Here is a 15,945-nt window from a genome sequence, read left to right as displayed (position 1 = left end):
GCAATGATGTTGAATGCAGGAAGATTACAGGTCAGTGGGTGGAAAGTCTTGTGGACCCAGTTGGAGGTAGAAGAATCTCAGTGCTGGCTTGGATCTCCCACGTGGCTCCTCCAGCTCAAGGGCTCTGGCTCCATCAGTGTAGCAGCTCCATGTGTCTTATCAACAGGACCGTCTTGCAGAGAGAAAGAGTGTGTGTCCTGCTTCCAGGGAGGAAGACAGGATTTCCCAGAATCCTCAGGAGAAGGCCATGCCCACCCAGAAACATGATTGGCTATGACCTGATTGACAGGCTAGACTTCTCCCCTTTGCTCAAGTTGACAGGCAATTATGTAACTGCCGCATATGGCTATGTCCGATGTTCCATCTCCCCCAGGGACTTCAGTTACATTCAGTTTGGGGACCTCTGAAAAGTCATTTCGCTCCTCTGAACTTCTGTCTTCTCATATGTAAGATGAATGTAAGAATGATACATATCAGATATATTAATGGATTTTGAAGGCACACTTAATTCTAGTCACACACTAAGAAAAATCAGTTCTTATGACATGGCCCTGCTTGATGCTTGCCTTCATGAAGAGATCACCTGAGATATGGGTGCTCGAGCAAAGCATGATGAAGGAACTAGATGTGGTGAAGAAACTAGCGTCTGCGGTCTTAGCGGCTTGTCTTCAAACAAGCAGTCATCTAAGTGAAGTGTCAACTAAACCCACATGGGAGAAGGACACCAGCCTTGTGATCCAAGGACTATAAATAATAAAACGCGATCCTAAAGGAGGGAATGGCATCAAAGCTTAAATTGTGAACACCCAGTTCACAGGGATGCCAGTGGAAGCCCCAAGTCCTTTCACAAGATCCACGCACGAGTTGAGCTTCAGGTGAATCCCCTCTGACCACAGACCAGGGTTGTGAATCGCCTTGCTGTCATGTAGAGTGCAGATTTGTTATTTTCTGTATTTTCCCCTATATTTTTCTGTATGTGAAATCCAGGGTGGGTAAAGTTATAGGAACAGAGACTGCATGGATAGTTTCTTGGGGGTATGACAGGGGAGGTGGGGGGGGGGGGAAATAGGGAGCAAATCACAATGAGGTAGTTAATTTATTGTGCCAACCTGGCTGATAAACACATGTGGGGTTAATTGAAGGGTGGAGAGATAAATGGCTCGGTGAGCCTTGCCTTTCTAGTTCTCAGGTCTCTTGCTTTCTGATGGTCAAACGAAGGTGCAGCTACCTTAGCCAGTTCCCTGCTTCAACTGACAAGGCTCACTTGCTGCAAGACGTACCTGAGGAGAAGTCACATGGACCTACCCCGATGCATTTCTGGGTGCTGGAGCAGCCATGTGGAGACCCTTCCCAGTGCTGAGATGCTTACAGGTTCACTGACTCAGCTTTCCTCCTGTGGTCGGCATCATTGTGTCTTTCTCGTGAGATGGAGGAGGACTTTGGGGATTGGTGTTGGACATATGGGCTAATGGGTTAATGATGGACTTGTGGGCTTGGGCAGCACTCGGTTGGGATGTTTTCTTGATGTGCACTTAACCTTTATAGAAAACTCTCTCTTAAAACATGAGTTTCGGTGGATTTGTTTCTCCAATGTACCCAGACTAACACAAACAATAAGTACAAAAAAGAAGTAAACGTTTGAAATTGATTGTGGGGTTGATTGTACAACTCTTTTTCATATGCTTGAGCCAAACTGTTAAAACAATACGCAACCAAACTGTTAAAACAATACGCACCTCACGGGAGTATTGTGAACATCTCATAAGCTACAGTGAATGAGAGAAACAGCTGCTACATTTTGTGGAGGAAAGGTAGGAACTAGCGGGTGAACAGAAGTCGGGAGGGCACCATGGCCAGGATCCCTGGCACAAGATCCAGGTTCTGCAGCAGGAGGCTGAAGATAGAAGAGGGCTAAGCAGCTTAACTCTTAACAAGCCTCCCAGGTAATGCTAATTAGCATTGCCTGATGTAGCAAAGAGAAGAAAGACAGGATACCTAGTTAAATGAGAATTTCTGATCAACAACAAATACTTTTTGTGTATAAGTTATGTTCTTAAAAAAAACATTTTATCGAGGGCGCTTACCAAGTTATGTTCTATACAGGAACCAAAACAGGTTATCGCTGTTGTTGAGGAGAACTGGTGGCCTAGTTGTTACACACTGGGCTGCTAACCAAAAGACCAGCTGTTCAAAACCACCAGCTGTTCTTCGGGAGAAAGATGAGGCTTTCTATTCCCATAAAGAGTGACAGTCTTGGGGCAGTTCTGCTTGGTTCCAAAGGGTCTCCATGAATCAGAATCGACTCAATGGCACGAAGTTTGGTTCAGCTGTTTTTGTTAGTTTGGAACTTCATTTCTGACTCAGAGAAACCATTGATAGGCTTCTTTATTATTATTTTACAAGATCAGAGTTTATTAATGAATACCGGGAACAGTGGGGGGAAGGTGGGAGGGGAAGAAGAGTACCATTGTTGAGGGTACTGGAGAAACATAGAAACAGATTGAGTGTGATGGGAGAATCGGAGGAATGTCATTAATGTCAATTGGGCATGTGAAAAATGCATTTATTCATATATATCACAATAAAATTGTATTTATTTGGTAAAGTGATACAACTTTATAGGTTGTAATCTTACTGGAAGCTGATCACCAGACTGTTTCTTCTCTGGTGGCGCAGTAGATTATGCATGGGGCTGCTAACCGTAAGGCTGGCAATTTGAAATCACTGGCTGTTCTGCCAGTGATGAGACTTTCTACTGCCATAAAGATTTTGCAGGACCAACAAGGAGAGTAGGGATGCCAGGAGGGTAAGGGAAAAGTCAGGGGGAGAAAGGGGGAACAGATCACAATGATATCTATACAATAGAAAAGTGGGTGAAGGGAGACATTGGTCAGTATAAGACATAAAAAATAATAATAATTGATAAATTATCAAGGGAGAGTGGGTAGGGGAGGGAGGGAGAAAATGAGGAGCTGATACCAAGGGCTCAAGTAGAAAGCAAATGTTTTGAGAATGATGATGGCAACAGATGTACAAATGTGCTTGATGCAATGGATGGATGGATGGCGATAAGAGTTGTATGAGCCCCCAATAAAATGATTAAAAAATAGATTTCATCTCAGAAACCTAAAGGGGCGACTTATCGTCTCAGCGCCCTATAGAGTTGCTGTGAACCAGAACTGACTCGGTGGCAGTAACTGTTATCTTCTCGGTTAGTAGTCGAGCTCCAAACGCAAACCAAACTCATTGCCATTCAGTTGATTCTGCCTCACATCAACCCCGCAGAACAGAATGACCTGTCCCCGTGGGTTTCCGAGGCTGTACATCTTTCAGGGACTAGAATGCCTCATCTTTCTCCTGAGGATCAGCTAGTGCGTTCAAACTGCTGACTGTGGTTAGCGAGCCAACTCATAACCCTCTATGTCACAAGCAATCCTGTAGGTCAACAAAGGACCTTGAATTTGGGACATGCTTATACTGAACAGATATTTTTATTTTTGCCTGAAGATTTACCATCCTGCATTTTAACTGTATATTCTGATACATGCTAACGTTTGAAAAGCCTGTGCAGGATCTCCCAGGAGAGGCCTCAAGCACGCCCTTCAAGAGTGGAGAGGTGATGCTAGGACATTACCTCGGGCAAGTCGTCATTCCTGGGCCCTGGGTATGCCTGTGCTGCCATACTTCTCTTAGGCTGTGGATAACATCCAGATAAAATGAGTGTGTCCATGGAATAACTGCCCCCGTCCCCTCTGGATTGTACTTGTTTTCTTTTTCCATCTGAAAATGACAACATGGACATCATCATTTCCAAAGTAATTCCAGAGCTGACATCAGATGATCTGCTTTCTAGTTCCTGTTGCACCTGAACTTACATTCCACTGCATTTCCATGGCTTTTCTACAGCCAGGACCTAATTCACCCGCATGCTTGGTTCGCATCTCCTAGCCTTTTTGAAAGAATTGGAGACAGCTCCAGAATCATCACCTTCTATTAAAGACTTTAGGAGCCCTGGTGGGCATGTCAGGTACAGCCACCCCCAGAGTCCAGTGTTCAAACCTTTGGTGGATAGTGGGCGATAGGTCGAGCTTCAGACTTCAAGGTCAGCAGTTCAAAAGCACCAGTCTGAGGAAGAAAGACAGGCTTTCTATTCCTGTAAAGAGTCACAGTCTCATAAATCCACAGGGCCAGCTGTGCCCTATGCTATAGGGGGCTATGAGTCTGAATGAACTCAATGGCAGTGAGGAGTTTTTGTTGTTGTTTTTTAACGTGAAGATGAGATTCCTGGCCCATAGAACAGGATGAATAGCATTGTTACAGGGAGCTCATTTCGAGAGCCTAGTGTTTACTCAGTGGAATTTCTAGAGCCTAGAATTTACCCAGTGGCAGCAAAAATATCTAAGTACTTATAACAAACAGCCTCTTGAGCCCCATTAGAAGATGAGGAAGGCTTAGCAAGAAATTAGTCAGAGCAAGGTCAATCTGGGACAGTTTTAGGAGAAGGCTGAATGCCTGAATGCAGAATGAATGTGGGAGAAAATTATAGAGGACAAGTTGGTTCATGTCATTGGGTCCCTCCCCAGGTGAAGCATGGTTCCCATAGGGGCATGAGCATGAGGGTGGGGTGAAGAGAGAGAGTGTTTGGGAAATCAGGGTCAAGGAAGCATTGTTAATAGGCTTCTGAGCAGGGAGGAGCAGTGGGAAAACCTGGCAGGTGGATGTAGGGAATAACGAAAAGGTGGCCAATGGAGTCTTTGTGAATTGTTTATTATTCATTGTTTTAAAAAATTGTTTTGCTTTTAAACAGTTTTATTGACATATAATTTATGTACTGTACAGTTCAACAGTTTAAATAGATTAAAAAGAGTTGTGCAATCTTTACCTCAATCAACTTTATAATATTCTCTTTATTCTAATACCTATTATCACTAGCTCCTCATTACTCCCCAACCTCCCCTGACATAAGCCTAAGGTAATATTAATCTAGTTACTGTCTCTATAGATATCCCTATCTTGGATTTCATAAAAAGAAAAGCATGTAGTGTAGGCTTGTACTGAATTCTATCCCTAATTTTATGACATGGCCCTACTCAGTACTCTCCCTCATGAAGTGATCACTGAAGATACAGGTGTTTTAGCAAAGCGTGGTGAGCAAAACAGATAGTGTTCAGCTGTCAGAAAGAGTAAAAGCTTGTCTCCAAACAAGCAGCTGTGCCAGTGAGGCGTAAGCTAAGTCCACACGGAAGAAGCACAGCAGCCTGTGTGATCCAAGGATTGTAAATCATAAAACCGGTTTCTGAAGGAGGGAATGGTATCCGAGCTTAAGTTGTGAATGCTCAATTTGTAGAAGACTAGGGATGACAGTGGAAGCCCCAAATGGAATCACAGGGTTCCCACATGGATAAGTCCCCAGGGAATCCATTCTAACCGTAGTCGAAGCAGTGAGGAGCCTTGGTATTAGACAGGGAGCAGGGTTACGTTGATTGTAGCAGATGCAGTTAGGTTACAATGTAATACTTTTAAAAAATGTTTTTTAAAAATTTATACAATGTAATACTTTATCATTTGATCTCCCTTTTCACCCATTTTAAACTAGTTTCAGTTTTTAATATTTAATATTTTGACTATTGTCTGCCTTCTCTGAGTTAAGGTTTTTCTGTTTTGTCCAGTAGCTGTGTTGGTTTTGTTTATTTGCTGTTCGTCTGTCTGACTTTGTATGCATGTGTTTTGTACGAGTTTCTATATAAGGGTGAAGGGAGACATTGGACAGTGTAAGACATGACAAAATAATAATAATTTATAAATTATCAAGGGTTTGTGAGGGAGGTGGGCGAGGAGGAAGAAGAAAAATGAGGAGCTGATACCAAGGGCTCAAGTAGAAAGAAATGTTTTGAGAATGATGATGGCAGCAAATGTACAAATGTGCCTGACACAATGGAGGGATGTATGGATTGTGATCAGAGTTGTACGAGCCCCCAATAAAATGATTTTTTTAAATCCATGATCGGTAGACCTACAGAAATAGTCACTGAATAGGGACATGGCAGGGGAGGGTGGGGAAACTAGAGAACTAACAATGAGTGTGAGAAGACAATGTTCTGAAGTTGGTTGTGGTGACGACTGCCCAAATCTACTTGATGTGCTTGAGCGATTGAATTGAATGGTATGTGACGTACATGCCAGTAAAACGATTTTTTAAAGAGTAAAATCATCAAACACTTCAACAGTGACCACAAAGTTAAAAAGAGAAAACCCAATCCAAACAAAAGCAGAAAATAATGGAAACTGGTACACAATAAACATGGGTGGGTCAAAGGGGAAAATAAATGAGAATATGTCAACATTTTACGTAACTCTACTTGCAGTACTCTACTTTCCAGTGCCCTCTGTTGGAGGGCAAGGCTGATCTTGTGCAGTGTTTTTTAAGGTGCACAGGCGCTCTCTTGGGAGGAGAGAGGAAATAAAAGATACTGATTAAGGGCGAGCTGAGTGCCAGTCATTATTGATGAATAATTTCATCACTTTATCAGGAAACCAAACCATGACTCAAAGTTTTCATGACTGCTAAGGGAGTAAGTAGAGGTGACAAAATCATCTAAACTCTAACTCTTAAGCCTATGTTGTCTTCTCATTGGAGGGGGACTTGACTTTGAATTCTTGCTGAATTCTGAAGTCTTTGAGACTGAAGCTATTAGGAACATCACCTGGCGGGCCCCATTTGCAGGGTCTCGGTGGATCTCTGAATAGGGAAAGGACGTGATTCGGGTTGTCCTTTCAGAATTCGTTGGGCATGTGGGTGTAGGAGGGTTCTTAGGAGGAAGAGGGAGTAGGTCAATTAGAAGCTATTTCCACAGTTCTGCTGGAGATAATGACAAGGGGTCTCTGGAGAGCTGGGTGTCTATGCCAGTGTGGAGGCAGAATCAGGGACTTGGTAAATTACTGAGTGCACTCCATAGAGAGGATGGAAGACGTCTAGGATGAAGCTTAATTAGCTGGAAGAACAGTGGCACTCCATACAGAAATGAATGAGCCTGCTCCCAGGACAGTCTGATCTTCCCAAAGCTCTCCTTGCCCCTAGCCTATCCTCTTTTCAGATGTTAATCCTAAGCCTACTTTAAGTCCTGTATTCCCATTTGAGTGGAGAGCACCTTTTGAATTTAAGATGTATCAAATTACTGATAATTAAACCTTTAATAGTAAAATATTAGGCCTAATAATTTAACAAATGAGAGATGAAAAGATACATGTCAGGATATGTAGGCCACACGCAGAAGTGCTTAGAGTAAAAATAGCAAACATTATATTTATATATATAAAACATTGCCATACATTAATTTAAAAAAGAAAAAAAAGTGACTTTTATCTCCCTCAAGCTTTGAAGAAAAAGAAGTGGGTCTTTCTAGTCCTGTTTTCACCAGCGCCATCTTAATGAATGATGTCCATCCAGTTAGTTACTCGAGTTCTACATGCATGATTTTCTTCTGGACTCCTCTTTCTCTGATTGGGGGGCCAGTGGCAGTTTGGTGGTAAAATTCTCCGCTTCTGTGTGAGAGATGTGGGTTTGATGTCCAGCCAATGCATCTGTGATGGTAAACAGGTGTCACTGGTGCTGGGAAGAAAGGTGTAATGATCTACTTCAAAAATCCCTATGGATGCCAATTGTCCAATTCTTCACCAATCACGGGGATGGGGCAGGCCCAGGTATCATACCGTTCTATTGTGTGTGAGGTAGCCATGTGTCAAGGGCCAACTAGAAGGCAATGAATCACATTGATCTATCAGTAAAGCTGGTCTACGTTACTTCCAAGACATCATCTCAGCTCTACATTCGTTTCTGCCTCTACTCCTCCCACCCCAGCCCACGGCGCTGTCAGCTCTGTCCTAGAATCACAGCAATCGCTCCCACCTGTTAGCTCTGTGTTCTCCTCTGTTCCACAACATGACACTCTGCACACACTTTAGAGGGATCTTTAAAAACCCATTAGGCCATGTCCTTCCTCTGCTTAAAGCCCTACCGTGGTTATGATGAATATGGTCTCCTGTTACCTGGTAGTACCTTGGAATCCCAGAATCTGACAGCCAGGCGCCGGCGATGCTGCTTCCCCACTCCTCTTGGTTTGACAAGGGAGCACTGAGACCCAGGGGCTCCCTTTAAAAACAGTTAATTTTACTGATTGTGGTAAATACGTATGAACAATTATTTGTCTTTTCTTCCTTCTTCACATGTATGATTTATGACATTAGTAACGCTAATCGTGGTTTCGATCAACACCATTTCCACATTTCCCACATCATGCTTTTTAAAAAAAATCATTTTATTAGGGGCTCATACAACTCTTATCACAATCCAATCATACATCAATTGTGTAAAGAATATCTGTACATTCATTGCCCTCATCATTCTCAAAACATTTGCTCTCCATTTAAGCCCCTGACATCAGCTCATCCCCCCCCACTTTCCTCCCCTCATGAACTCTTGAGAATCTATAAATTATTTTGTCATATCTTGCCCTGTCCGATGTCTCCCTTCACCCACTTTTCTGTTGTCCGTCCCCTAGGGAGGAGGCCACATGTAGATCCTTGTAATCAGTTCCCCCTTTCCAACCCACCCTCCCAGTATCGCCACGTACACCACTGGTCCTGAAGGGGTCATATGCTTCCCCATCACTCTTAACAGGAGCCCTTGGGCCTTCCTTTCAAAGGATGCTTTTCCAACAGAATCGTGCACATTTTCCTGAGAGCCTTGTACTGAGCCAGGCTCTAAGCCAAGTACACAGGAGGAGCTGCAGATGGATGGCATAGCCTTTCCTAAAGCCTTGTGGACATTTCCCAGAGGAGGCATGCTGGGTTTCCTGTGTTGTCTGGGTTTTCACCACTTGCCATGGGGCTGGGTGCACAGCAGGTTCACGGATGATGAGATTCCATCATAAATTCCACTGCCCCTCGCAGCTCCCACCTCGGCCCCCTGAACCAGCGACTTGGACAGTCTCCAGCCGGGTCAAGTTCCCAGCCATTTCTCCTTTCTCTCTGGTCCACCTTGTGCCCCTGGGGTCAAGCACAGAGTTCTCACCCAACGCAATCTTGGTTTTTTCCAGATTGGAGCATCTCTCTTCGCGAGTAACATCGGAAGTGGCCACTTTGTGGGACTGGCTGGGACAGGAGCAGCTTCAGGCATCGCCACTGGGGGCTTCGAATGGAACGTGAGTAACATTGGAGCCACTGTGTCCAGGGCGCTGAAAAGAGACGTAGGTAGTCGCCCAGTTCAACCTGGGTCAGAATGGGCTTGATGGCACCAAACAACAATAACATCACCGTTATTGTCACGACTAAAGGCCGACAGGGGTTTGGACAGGGGTTTGGACAGGTTCTCCCCATGGTCCAGGGCCACACTTGGCGGTGGACGGCCTTCTGGAGTTCCCCCCACTGTCATCTTATGGCCACATAACTAAGGCTTTCTCCAGTTTTGGAAGGTACTTAAAAAGTTGTCCTTGGAGTCCCCGAAAGAAAATGTTGAGAGTTTCTTGTGATCAACGGAGCGAGTGTATGCTAGAGGTAGGGGGATGGGGCAAGACAACAGGGATGGGGGCAGGCTCCTCCTAATTTGACCTCTCTTCTGGTTTCAGGCACTGATCTTGGTAGTAGTACTGGGCTGGGTGTTTGTCCCCATTTACATCAAGGCTGGGGTAAGTATCTGCTACCTTATTCTATTTACTGCTGTGAAATAGAATGTGATATGTGAACTTGGTCTTGCTAGAAAGCAGAGAAAACGGCGAGGAAATTGGCACAGAGCCGGTGGCTTGACTTTTGCTCCCAGAGTGTAAAGTTCTTGCCCATCCATGGGTGCACTGAACTTGGATCTGGTGGCTGTGTTCAGTCTAGGCTCACGACTCCTCCCTCTGGGAATCTCCTAAGTAGGCTCCCTCCCTTCAGAATCGACTCCAAAGAAACACGTACCATCACGCTGGGTTGTGCAATTGCATGCTACTTCCATGCACTTGCCCTTGATACATAGTTTCTGTCTTTGCCCTTTCATTTATAAATACCAGCTAGGCTTGCTTGCTCAGCACACAGCTGGTGCCCAGCATCGGGTGCATGATTAGGGCTGTGAAGTATTATATGTAGGAAAGTTTCAGTATTGTCAGTTCTGTGAGATGTAACGAGCACTAGTGGGTGTAACCCCTTTGGGTCCTGAAAACAATATAGAAGACACACAGGGTTGACTGCATCTTTGAGAGAGTTGCAGCTTGTTGATGACACGGATCTGATCCCAAAGACAATAAGCTTCGAGGGGGAGGAACAAGACAGGGAGTGTGGTTGGAATTTTCAGAAAGGACTAAGAGGTCAGTTGGGCAGTCTTATGACCTCTGTCCTCAATGTAGCCTGTCTACAGAGATGGGGGGAAGTGCATATCCTTGTTTGGTGCACTGGATGCCATTGTTAGGATGTCTTGTTTGTAGTAGTACTCTATCACACACACACACACACACACACACGAGCGTTTCCTACTCATCTGTGCTTTCTTGGTTATATCCAATTATGTGTTCATTCAAAAACAAGTGTATACCACTACTGAGTGTACACCACTGCTCAGCTTACTCCGGCCCCTCCAGTTAGTCTGGCTAGAAGTGACCTCCCTTGTGTCCCATGCAGGTGGTGACCATGCCTGAGTACCTGAGGAAGCGGTTTGGGGGCAAGCGGATCCAGATCTACCTTTCCATCCTGTCCCTGATGCTCTACATTTTCACCAAGATCTCAGTGAGTCTTCTGTCCTGGAGGTTCGGCCCTGGCTGTCTCTGAGCCTGCCCGCTCTCACTCTGGCCCGTCAAGAGCCATCTCGACATGTTGCTATGAATTGTTTTCCTTAGGCCTTCTTGTTCCTACTTCACATATCAAGAGTCAACCCGTGAAGCTCCTTATCCTCAACGTGCTCCAGTTGAAAACATCGATGGGTTCAGGAAGGGTCAGGGAAAACTGTCCTTAATAGAAAGTTAGCAGGGTGTTAGGGATGTCGACGGCTCAAACCCTAGAGGCAGCCATGGGCCTTTGCATCCCGTCAGGCTCAGAAGCTGACTCCAGGTGTCATTTCGGATGTGCTTAAACATGGTCTACCAGGGCCACCTCTTAAAGGGACCTCAGGGGTTGTCTGGAGGCTTCCCGCCCTCTTGTTCTATGGATGGGATCATGGAATTCCTAAAGATGGAATGCGCTTGCTCAGGAACCACAATCAGCTTACGCCTCTATTTTCTTTTATGAGTCAGCTCATATAGTAACAACAACAACAACAACAACGAACCCAACTAACCCCAAGGCTAAACTATAAGCCTAACTAACTTGAAGGCTACACTATAAAACTGAAAAAAACGCCTTAGAGTATAGCTCTCTTAGTTTTTGTATGTACACGGTGAGGGAAGAAATGAAATCCGTCCTTTCGCGGAGAGATGTCCAGTTGCTCCAGCACCATGTGCCGAAGAGACGCTGCTTTTCCGATCATGCACATCAGCTTTTACACAGCTCAGCGAACCCATGCTCTTTCGACAGGGCGGGGAGGCTTCGTTCTGAAGGTGGGCTGACTGTGACAACTGCTACCCTTGACCTTTGGGTATTCTGTAACGGCATCAGGGCACCTCCTTTACTTTCTCTTCCTCCCCTTCAGCGTCTGATTTTCACTTTAACCCCAAATCTGCTGGTTTTGCCATCTGATTTCATTACAGACTTGTGTCTGTACGCCCTGGGAAGGGCGAAGCAATCAGGTGTCTGTGTTCCCGAGGGAGGGAAGGTGCAGTTATATAAAAGGAGAGCCAGGGGAAGATGGGAAAGATCCTCTTGGTTCACCTGTGAGACGGCACCTACCTCCTCTCTCCTCTGGCTTCCCTCTGCTCAGAAGAAGATCTTTGGCGAGTCCACGGGACAAACAGGCGAAAGTCTGTTGATTGTGGTTGCCATGAAACGGGTACTCTCTGCCCTCAGAGCTGGGGTGGGGGCAGTCATATAAAGAACGAAGTGCCTGACTTATCCCCCTGCCTTCCAAGCCACCTGTTTTCCAGGTTACTAATTAAACTACTTTCAACTCGGGAGCCCACAGGTCACTCAGGGGCTCCCTCTCCTAGCCCAATCCTGATGGAGCTCACCCCTCCCTACCCAAGCCAGCTGCTTCTGAACTTTGGTTTTTAATCATAGATTGTATAGATTTCTCTCTCTCTCTCTCTCTCTGTGATTTCTGCCCAAGTTTATCCCTGCAGCCCCTTTGATCAGATTAGGGATTGAGACCACTAAACCCATACCACTGGGTCCATTTGATTCTTTAGTGATGCTATAGGATAGAGTAGAACTGCCCCTTTGGGTGTCTTAGACTTTCAATCTTGAAGGAAGCAGACAGCCTCCTCTTTCTCCTATGGAGCAATTGGTGGGGTTGAACTACCAACCTGGTGTTTAGCAGCTCAATAGGTAATCCAGTACATCACCAGGGTGGCTTTGAATATAATGATGGTAAAACCAGTAAGCCAGTGGCTGTTGTGTCAACCACCAGATGATGACAACTCTCTCTCTCTCTCTCTATATATATATATATGTATATATGTATATATATATATATGTAGATATATATCCAAGTTGAACTCTATAGAGTTTTCAGGCACTCTTTTGTTGTTGTTTGTTGTTGTTTTTGATTTGAAGTAGATCATCAGGACTTTCTTATGAGGCATCTCTGGGTAGACTGGAACCTCCAGCCTTTCAGTTAACAGTGAATATAGTAACTCTTTCTACCAGTATCCCCGAACACAAAGCATGGATGGGGGTGGGGCACCATCAGGAAAACTTAAAATTCTACGCAGCCCAGGAACATTGCCCAGAAGACTCCCAAGTTCTGGGAAGTATTCTGCTGTGTAAAGTTTCTGCTTCAGGTATCTTATTCAGATGCATGCAATCACTTAAGATAAAAGCCTCTGGATCTTATGAAATCACATGTGAGGACTGAATGTTCCTATTTGCATTTCCTGGGGGTTCTTATCACATCATGACGGCCATAAAATTTTACAGCAACTTTGATGTCCATTTTGGATCCTTTAGAAAAAAACGAAAGCTTTGATTTTGTGCCTTTAGCTTCGGAGGCCCATCAATCAGGCTGTGTGCTTTTACAACCAGAACAAGAGATCGGAATAACGAGGCATCTCCATCTCACATTTCAGTGTCAGTCAGGGGTCTCAGCTATATCTTGGTTAGTCCCATCATGTACTGAAAACATACACATATGAAACCACCTGCCCGAGGCTCATTGTCAGAAACTCCATTACTCCAAGGGGCTCTCCTACTAGACACCCCCGAGTCCCATGGACATGGCTGAGCCAAACGTTCCGACTGACGGTAATGGAGTTTGGAAGGGAGGCCATGCTTACTTTTCAGTGTATTAATAGCTGTATTTTTCTTGTATTTAAACAATAGCAAAAATTATTTTGACAATAAGTAAAACATCCTTTTAAAAATTCATTTTATTGGGGGCTCATGCAATTCTTATCACAATCCATCCATCCATTGTGTCAAGCAAAACACCTTTTTTTAATGGGGCAAAACACACACTTCGCTCTCTGAAAAAATACTCAATTAGGAGATCAAGCCTCGCCGCTTGGTATTGTGGGAAGATCATTGGATCTGGAAGCAGAAAGCCTTGGATTTGAGCTTTTGAGAATGTCTCTGGCTCTGCCTTTCTCATTTGTAACATGGAGCTGGCTTCCTGATCTCCCTCTGTCGATTCGAGGGTCAGTACAGTGCAGGTGTGTGAACGCCCCTGTAAATGGTAACATGCACCACATGGAGGAAAAGGCCCTGGTGGAGTAGGAAGATGGTTGGATAACTGAGAAGACCCAGAGACTCATGTCACAACACCAGACTAAACGGTGTGGAGAACTCGGTGGCGGTGTCCCCAGGCAGAATTCATCCCTGAAGTTGGGACTGGCTCCTGGGAGGAAGAATTTGTCCCGTGATTCTCTGTTCACCAAGGCGGTTTTCTTAGAACCTTTCATCTGTCCTGATAGTTGAAGTATCTGAAAAGCAAGATTTCTGCAAGTCCCCCGAGGCTCTGTAGACTCCATTACCTTAGGTTATTTGTGACAAATGACAGCAAGGCACATATTAATGAGGATAGCACTGTCTACTGCTATGACCTGAAGTCACGAAGCAGGAACACTTAATTACTCTAGAACTAAAGTTGCCAAGGGGAGGAAGAGTCCTGGAGTCTTTTCATAGCTCATTTAGACTTAATGAGCCAATCGCAAAACCAAAAAAAAAAAAAGTATGCGCACGTATTCGCCCTCCAGTGAAATCCACAATGAAGTCCTTTCATTTAGTGGACTTCAGGGTGACAGTGTAAAAGCGTGGTGGTGGTGGTGGTGGGGGTGTGTGTGTGTGTGTGTATGCATCATTGGGACCATTCCTCATGATTTTAGGTGGCTCAGGGACAGAGCCCAGAGACATGGCCATTTCCCCTGTAGACAGTAGGGGGATTCTTTCCTCGGCTCTGTCTCTGGCCTCTGCAGACAGCAGGAAGGAGCAGGCCTAAACCTGTGACAAGGATGCTTTTCCTAGCTGCAGAATCCCGATCTACCAGCCCTGGATGGGAGTGTGGTGGTGGTAATGTGGAGACTCCTTCTAATTCACATCGCTTCCTCCATCTCCTGGCTCCTCCACCACCAAACAGACAACAATATGACGTCTCCTGTTGCCCCTGGGCAGGACCCTGCTGCATTTTGTTCTGCGGTGCATAGGGTCCCTCTGGGTCAGAGCTGACTCGATGGCACCTCACCACGACAAATCCCTGGGTGGTACAGTCAGTGAACAGCTTGAAGATTTGAGTCCACCCAGGGGCACGTGGAAGGACCTGGCATTCGGCTTCTAAAAACAGAGTCATGGTAAACTCTGAGTTCTGTGCCAACCCTTAGGGATCCCCCTGTGTCAGAATTGATTTGATGGCCACTGGTTGATCAGGTCCTCTGGTGCTAAGATGGCAGGGGAGGTCTAAGAGAGGGACAGGCTAAGGCATTGGGTCTTCAGAAGGACTCACCTTGCTGAAGGTGGGGCAGGAAGTTGGAGGTGAGGGTGGGGGTGTCTATTAGCACACAAGCCTGCGATGATGATGATAGTCAATAAGGTTTCGGCCAACCAAAAAGTTGGGAAAAGGGCTTCAATTGGGAGTGTCAGGCTGCTGTAGATACGGTCATTGGAGGGCCTTGGGGGAGCTTCAGTGGAATGACAAGTGGGGAGATAAGAAAAGAGATTCAACAACACTGAGAACAGCCCCACTGGGCCATTTCCAGGCTCTGTCTGGGCAGCCCTCAGCATGGCCTGAAAAACATCAGATTTTATACCCTCAATGAACTCCTGATTTCATCTAGGGGCAGTCTGCTTTTCTGCTGCTTCTAGAAATGTAAACACATGGCGATCCCTTCCTGCTTTCCTTCCCCATGGTGACGTGGAGAGGACATGAAAATTCATTTTGTGTGGCCTTAGTGCTCTCTGCTGGTGGACATAAGCAACTGCACCGTTCAGTCCCGGAGAGAGTTCTTTGGGGGCAGTTTACAGGAAGCAGGGAGACTAAGCAGGGATGGGAAAACGTCATTAGAAGAACATAATGTCACATTCAAGGATGAAGAGGAAACAATTCTCCCGAGAGTAGTAGGAGACCCTTTAGATGAAATCACTTAGCGCTAAGCCGCCCATGCCAGGGGTGCTAGTGATATTCGGGTTGTTTAGTTCACGATGTACTCCGTTGGGGTCTGCAGGACAAAACGAAGAGGTTGCTGAAGTTTCCTTCCTCTCAGGAGTAGCAGGGGGCCTGTTTAGAGCCTCCTAGGCACTCAAATGTGCTTTGGGAATATGATAAACTGCGCATCTCTGAGATGCAAATGATAGAAAACAGCAGAGGTATCTTCAGGCTGTGACTTGACCGATAGGTTG

At 45.4% G+C, this 15,945-nt stretch overlaps 1 protein-coding gene across 4 annotated transcripts in view; it reads left to right on the top strand.

The window, feature by feature from the left end:
• SLC5A1 (solute carrier family 5 member 1) overlaps nt 1–15,945 on the top strand; it is a 65,327-nt gene that overhangs the window by 19,162 nt on the left and 30,220 nt on the right. For all 4 annotated transcript variants that reach the window (XM_075533887.1, XM_075533890.1, XM_075533889.1 and 1 more), the window contains exons 3-5: nt 9,096–9,200; nt 9,624–9,683; nt 10,651–10,755. In XM_075533887.1, the coding sequence (XP_075390002.1) occupies nt 9,096–9,200; nt 9,624–9,683; nt 10,651–10,755 (270 nt within the window). The remainder of the gene's footprint in view (nt 1–9,095; nt 9,201–9,623; nt 9,684–10,650; nt 10,756–15,945) is intronic.

This window comes from Tenrec ecaudatus, chromosome 16 (genome assembly GCF_050624435.1).
Source record: "Tenrec ecaudatus isolate mTenEca1 chromosome 16, mTenEca1.hap1, whole genome shotgun sequence".
NCBI lineage: Eukaryota > Metazoa > Chordata > Mammalia > Afrosoricida > Tenrecidae > Tenrec > Tenrec ecaudatus.
This window is presented reverse-complemented; position numbering and strand designations above follow the sequence as displayed.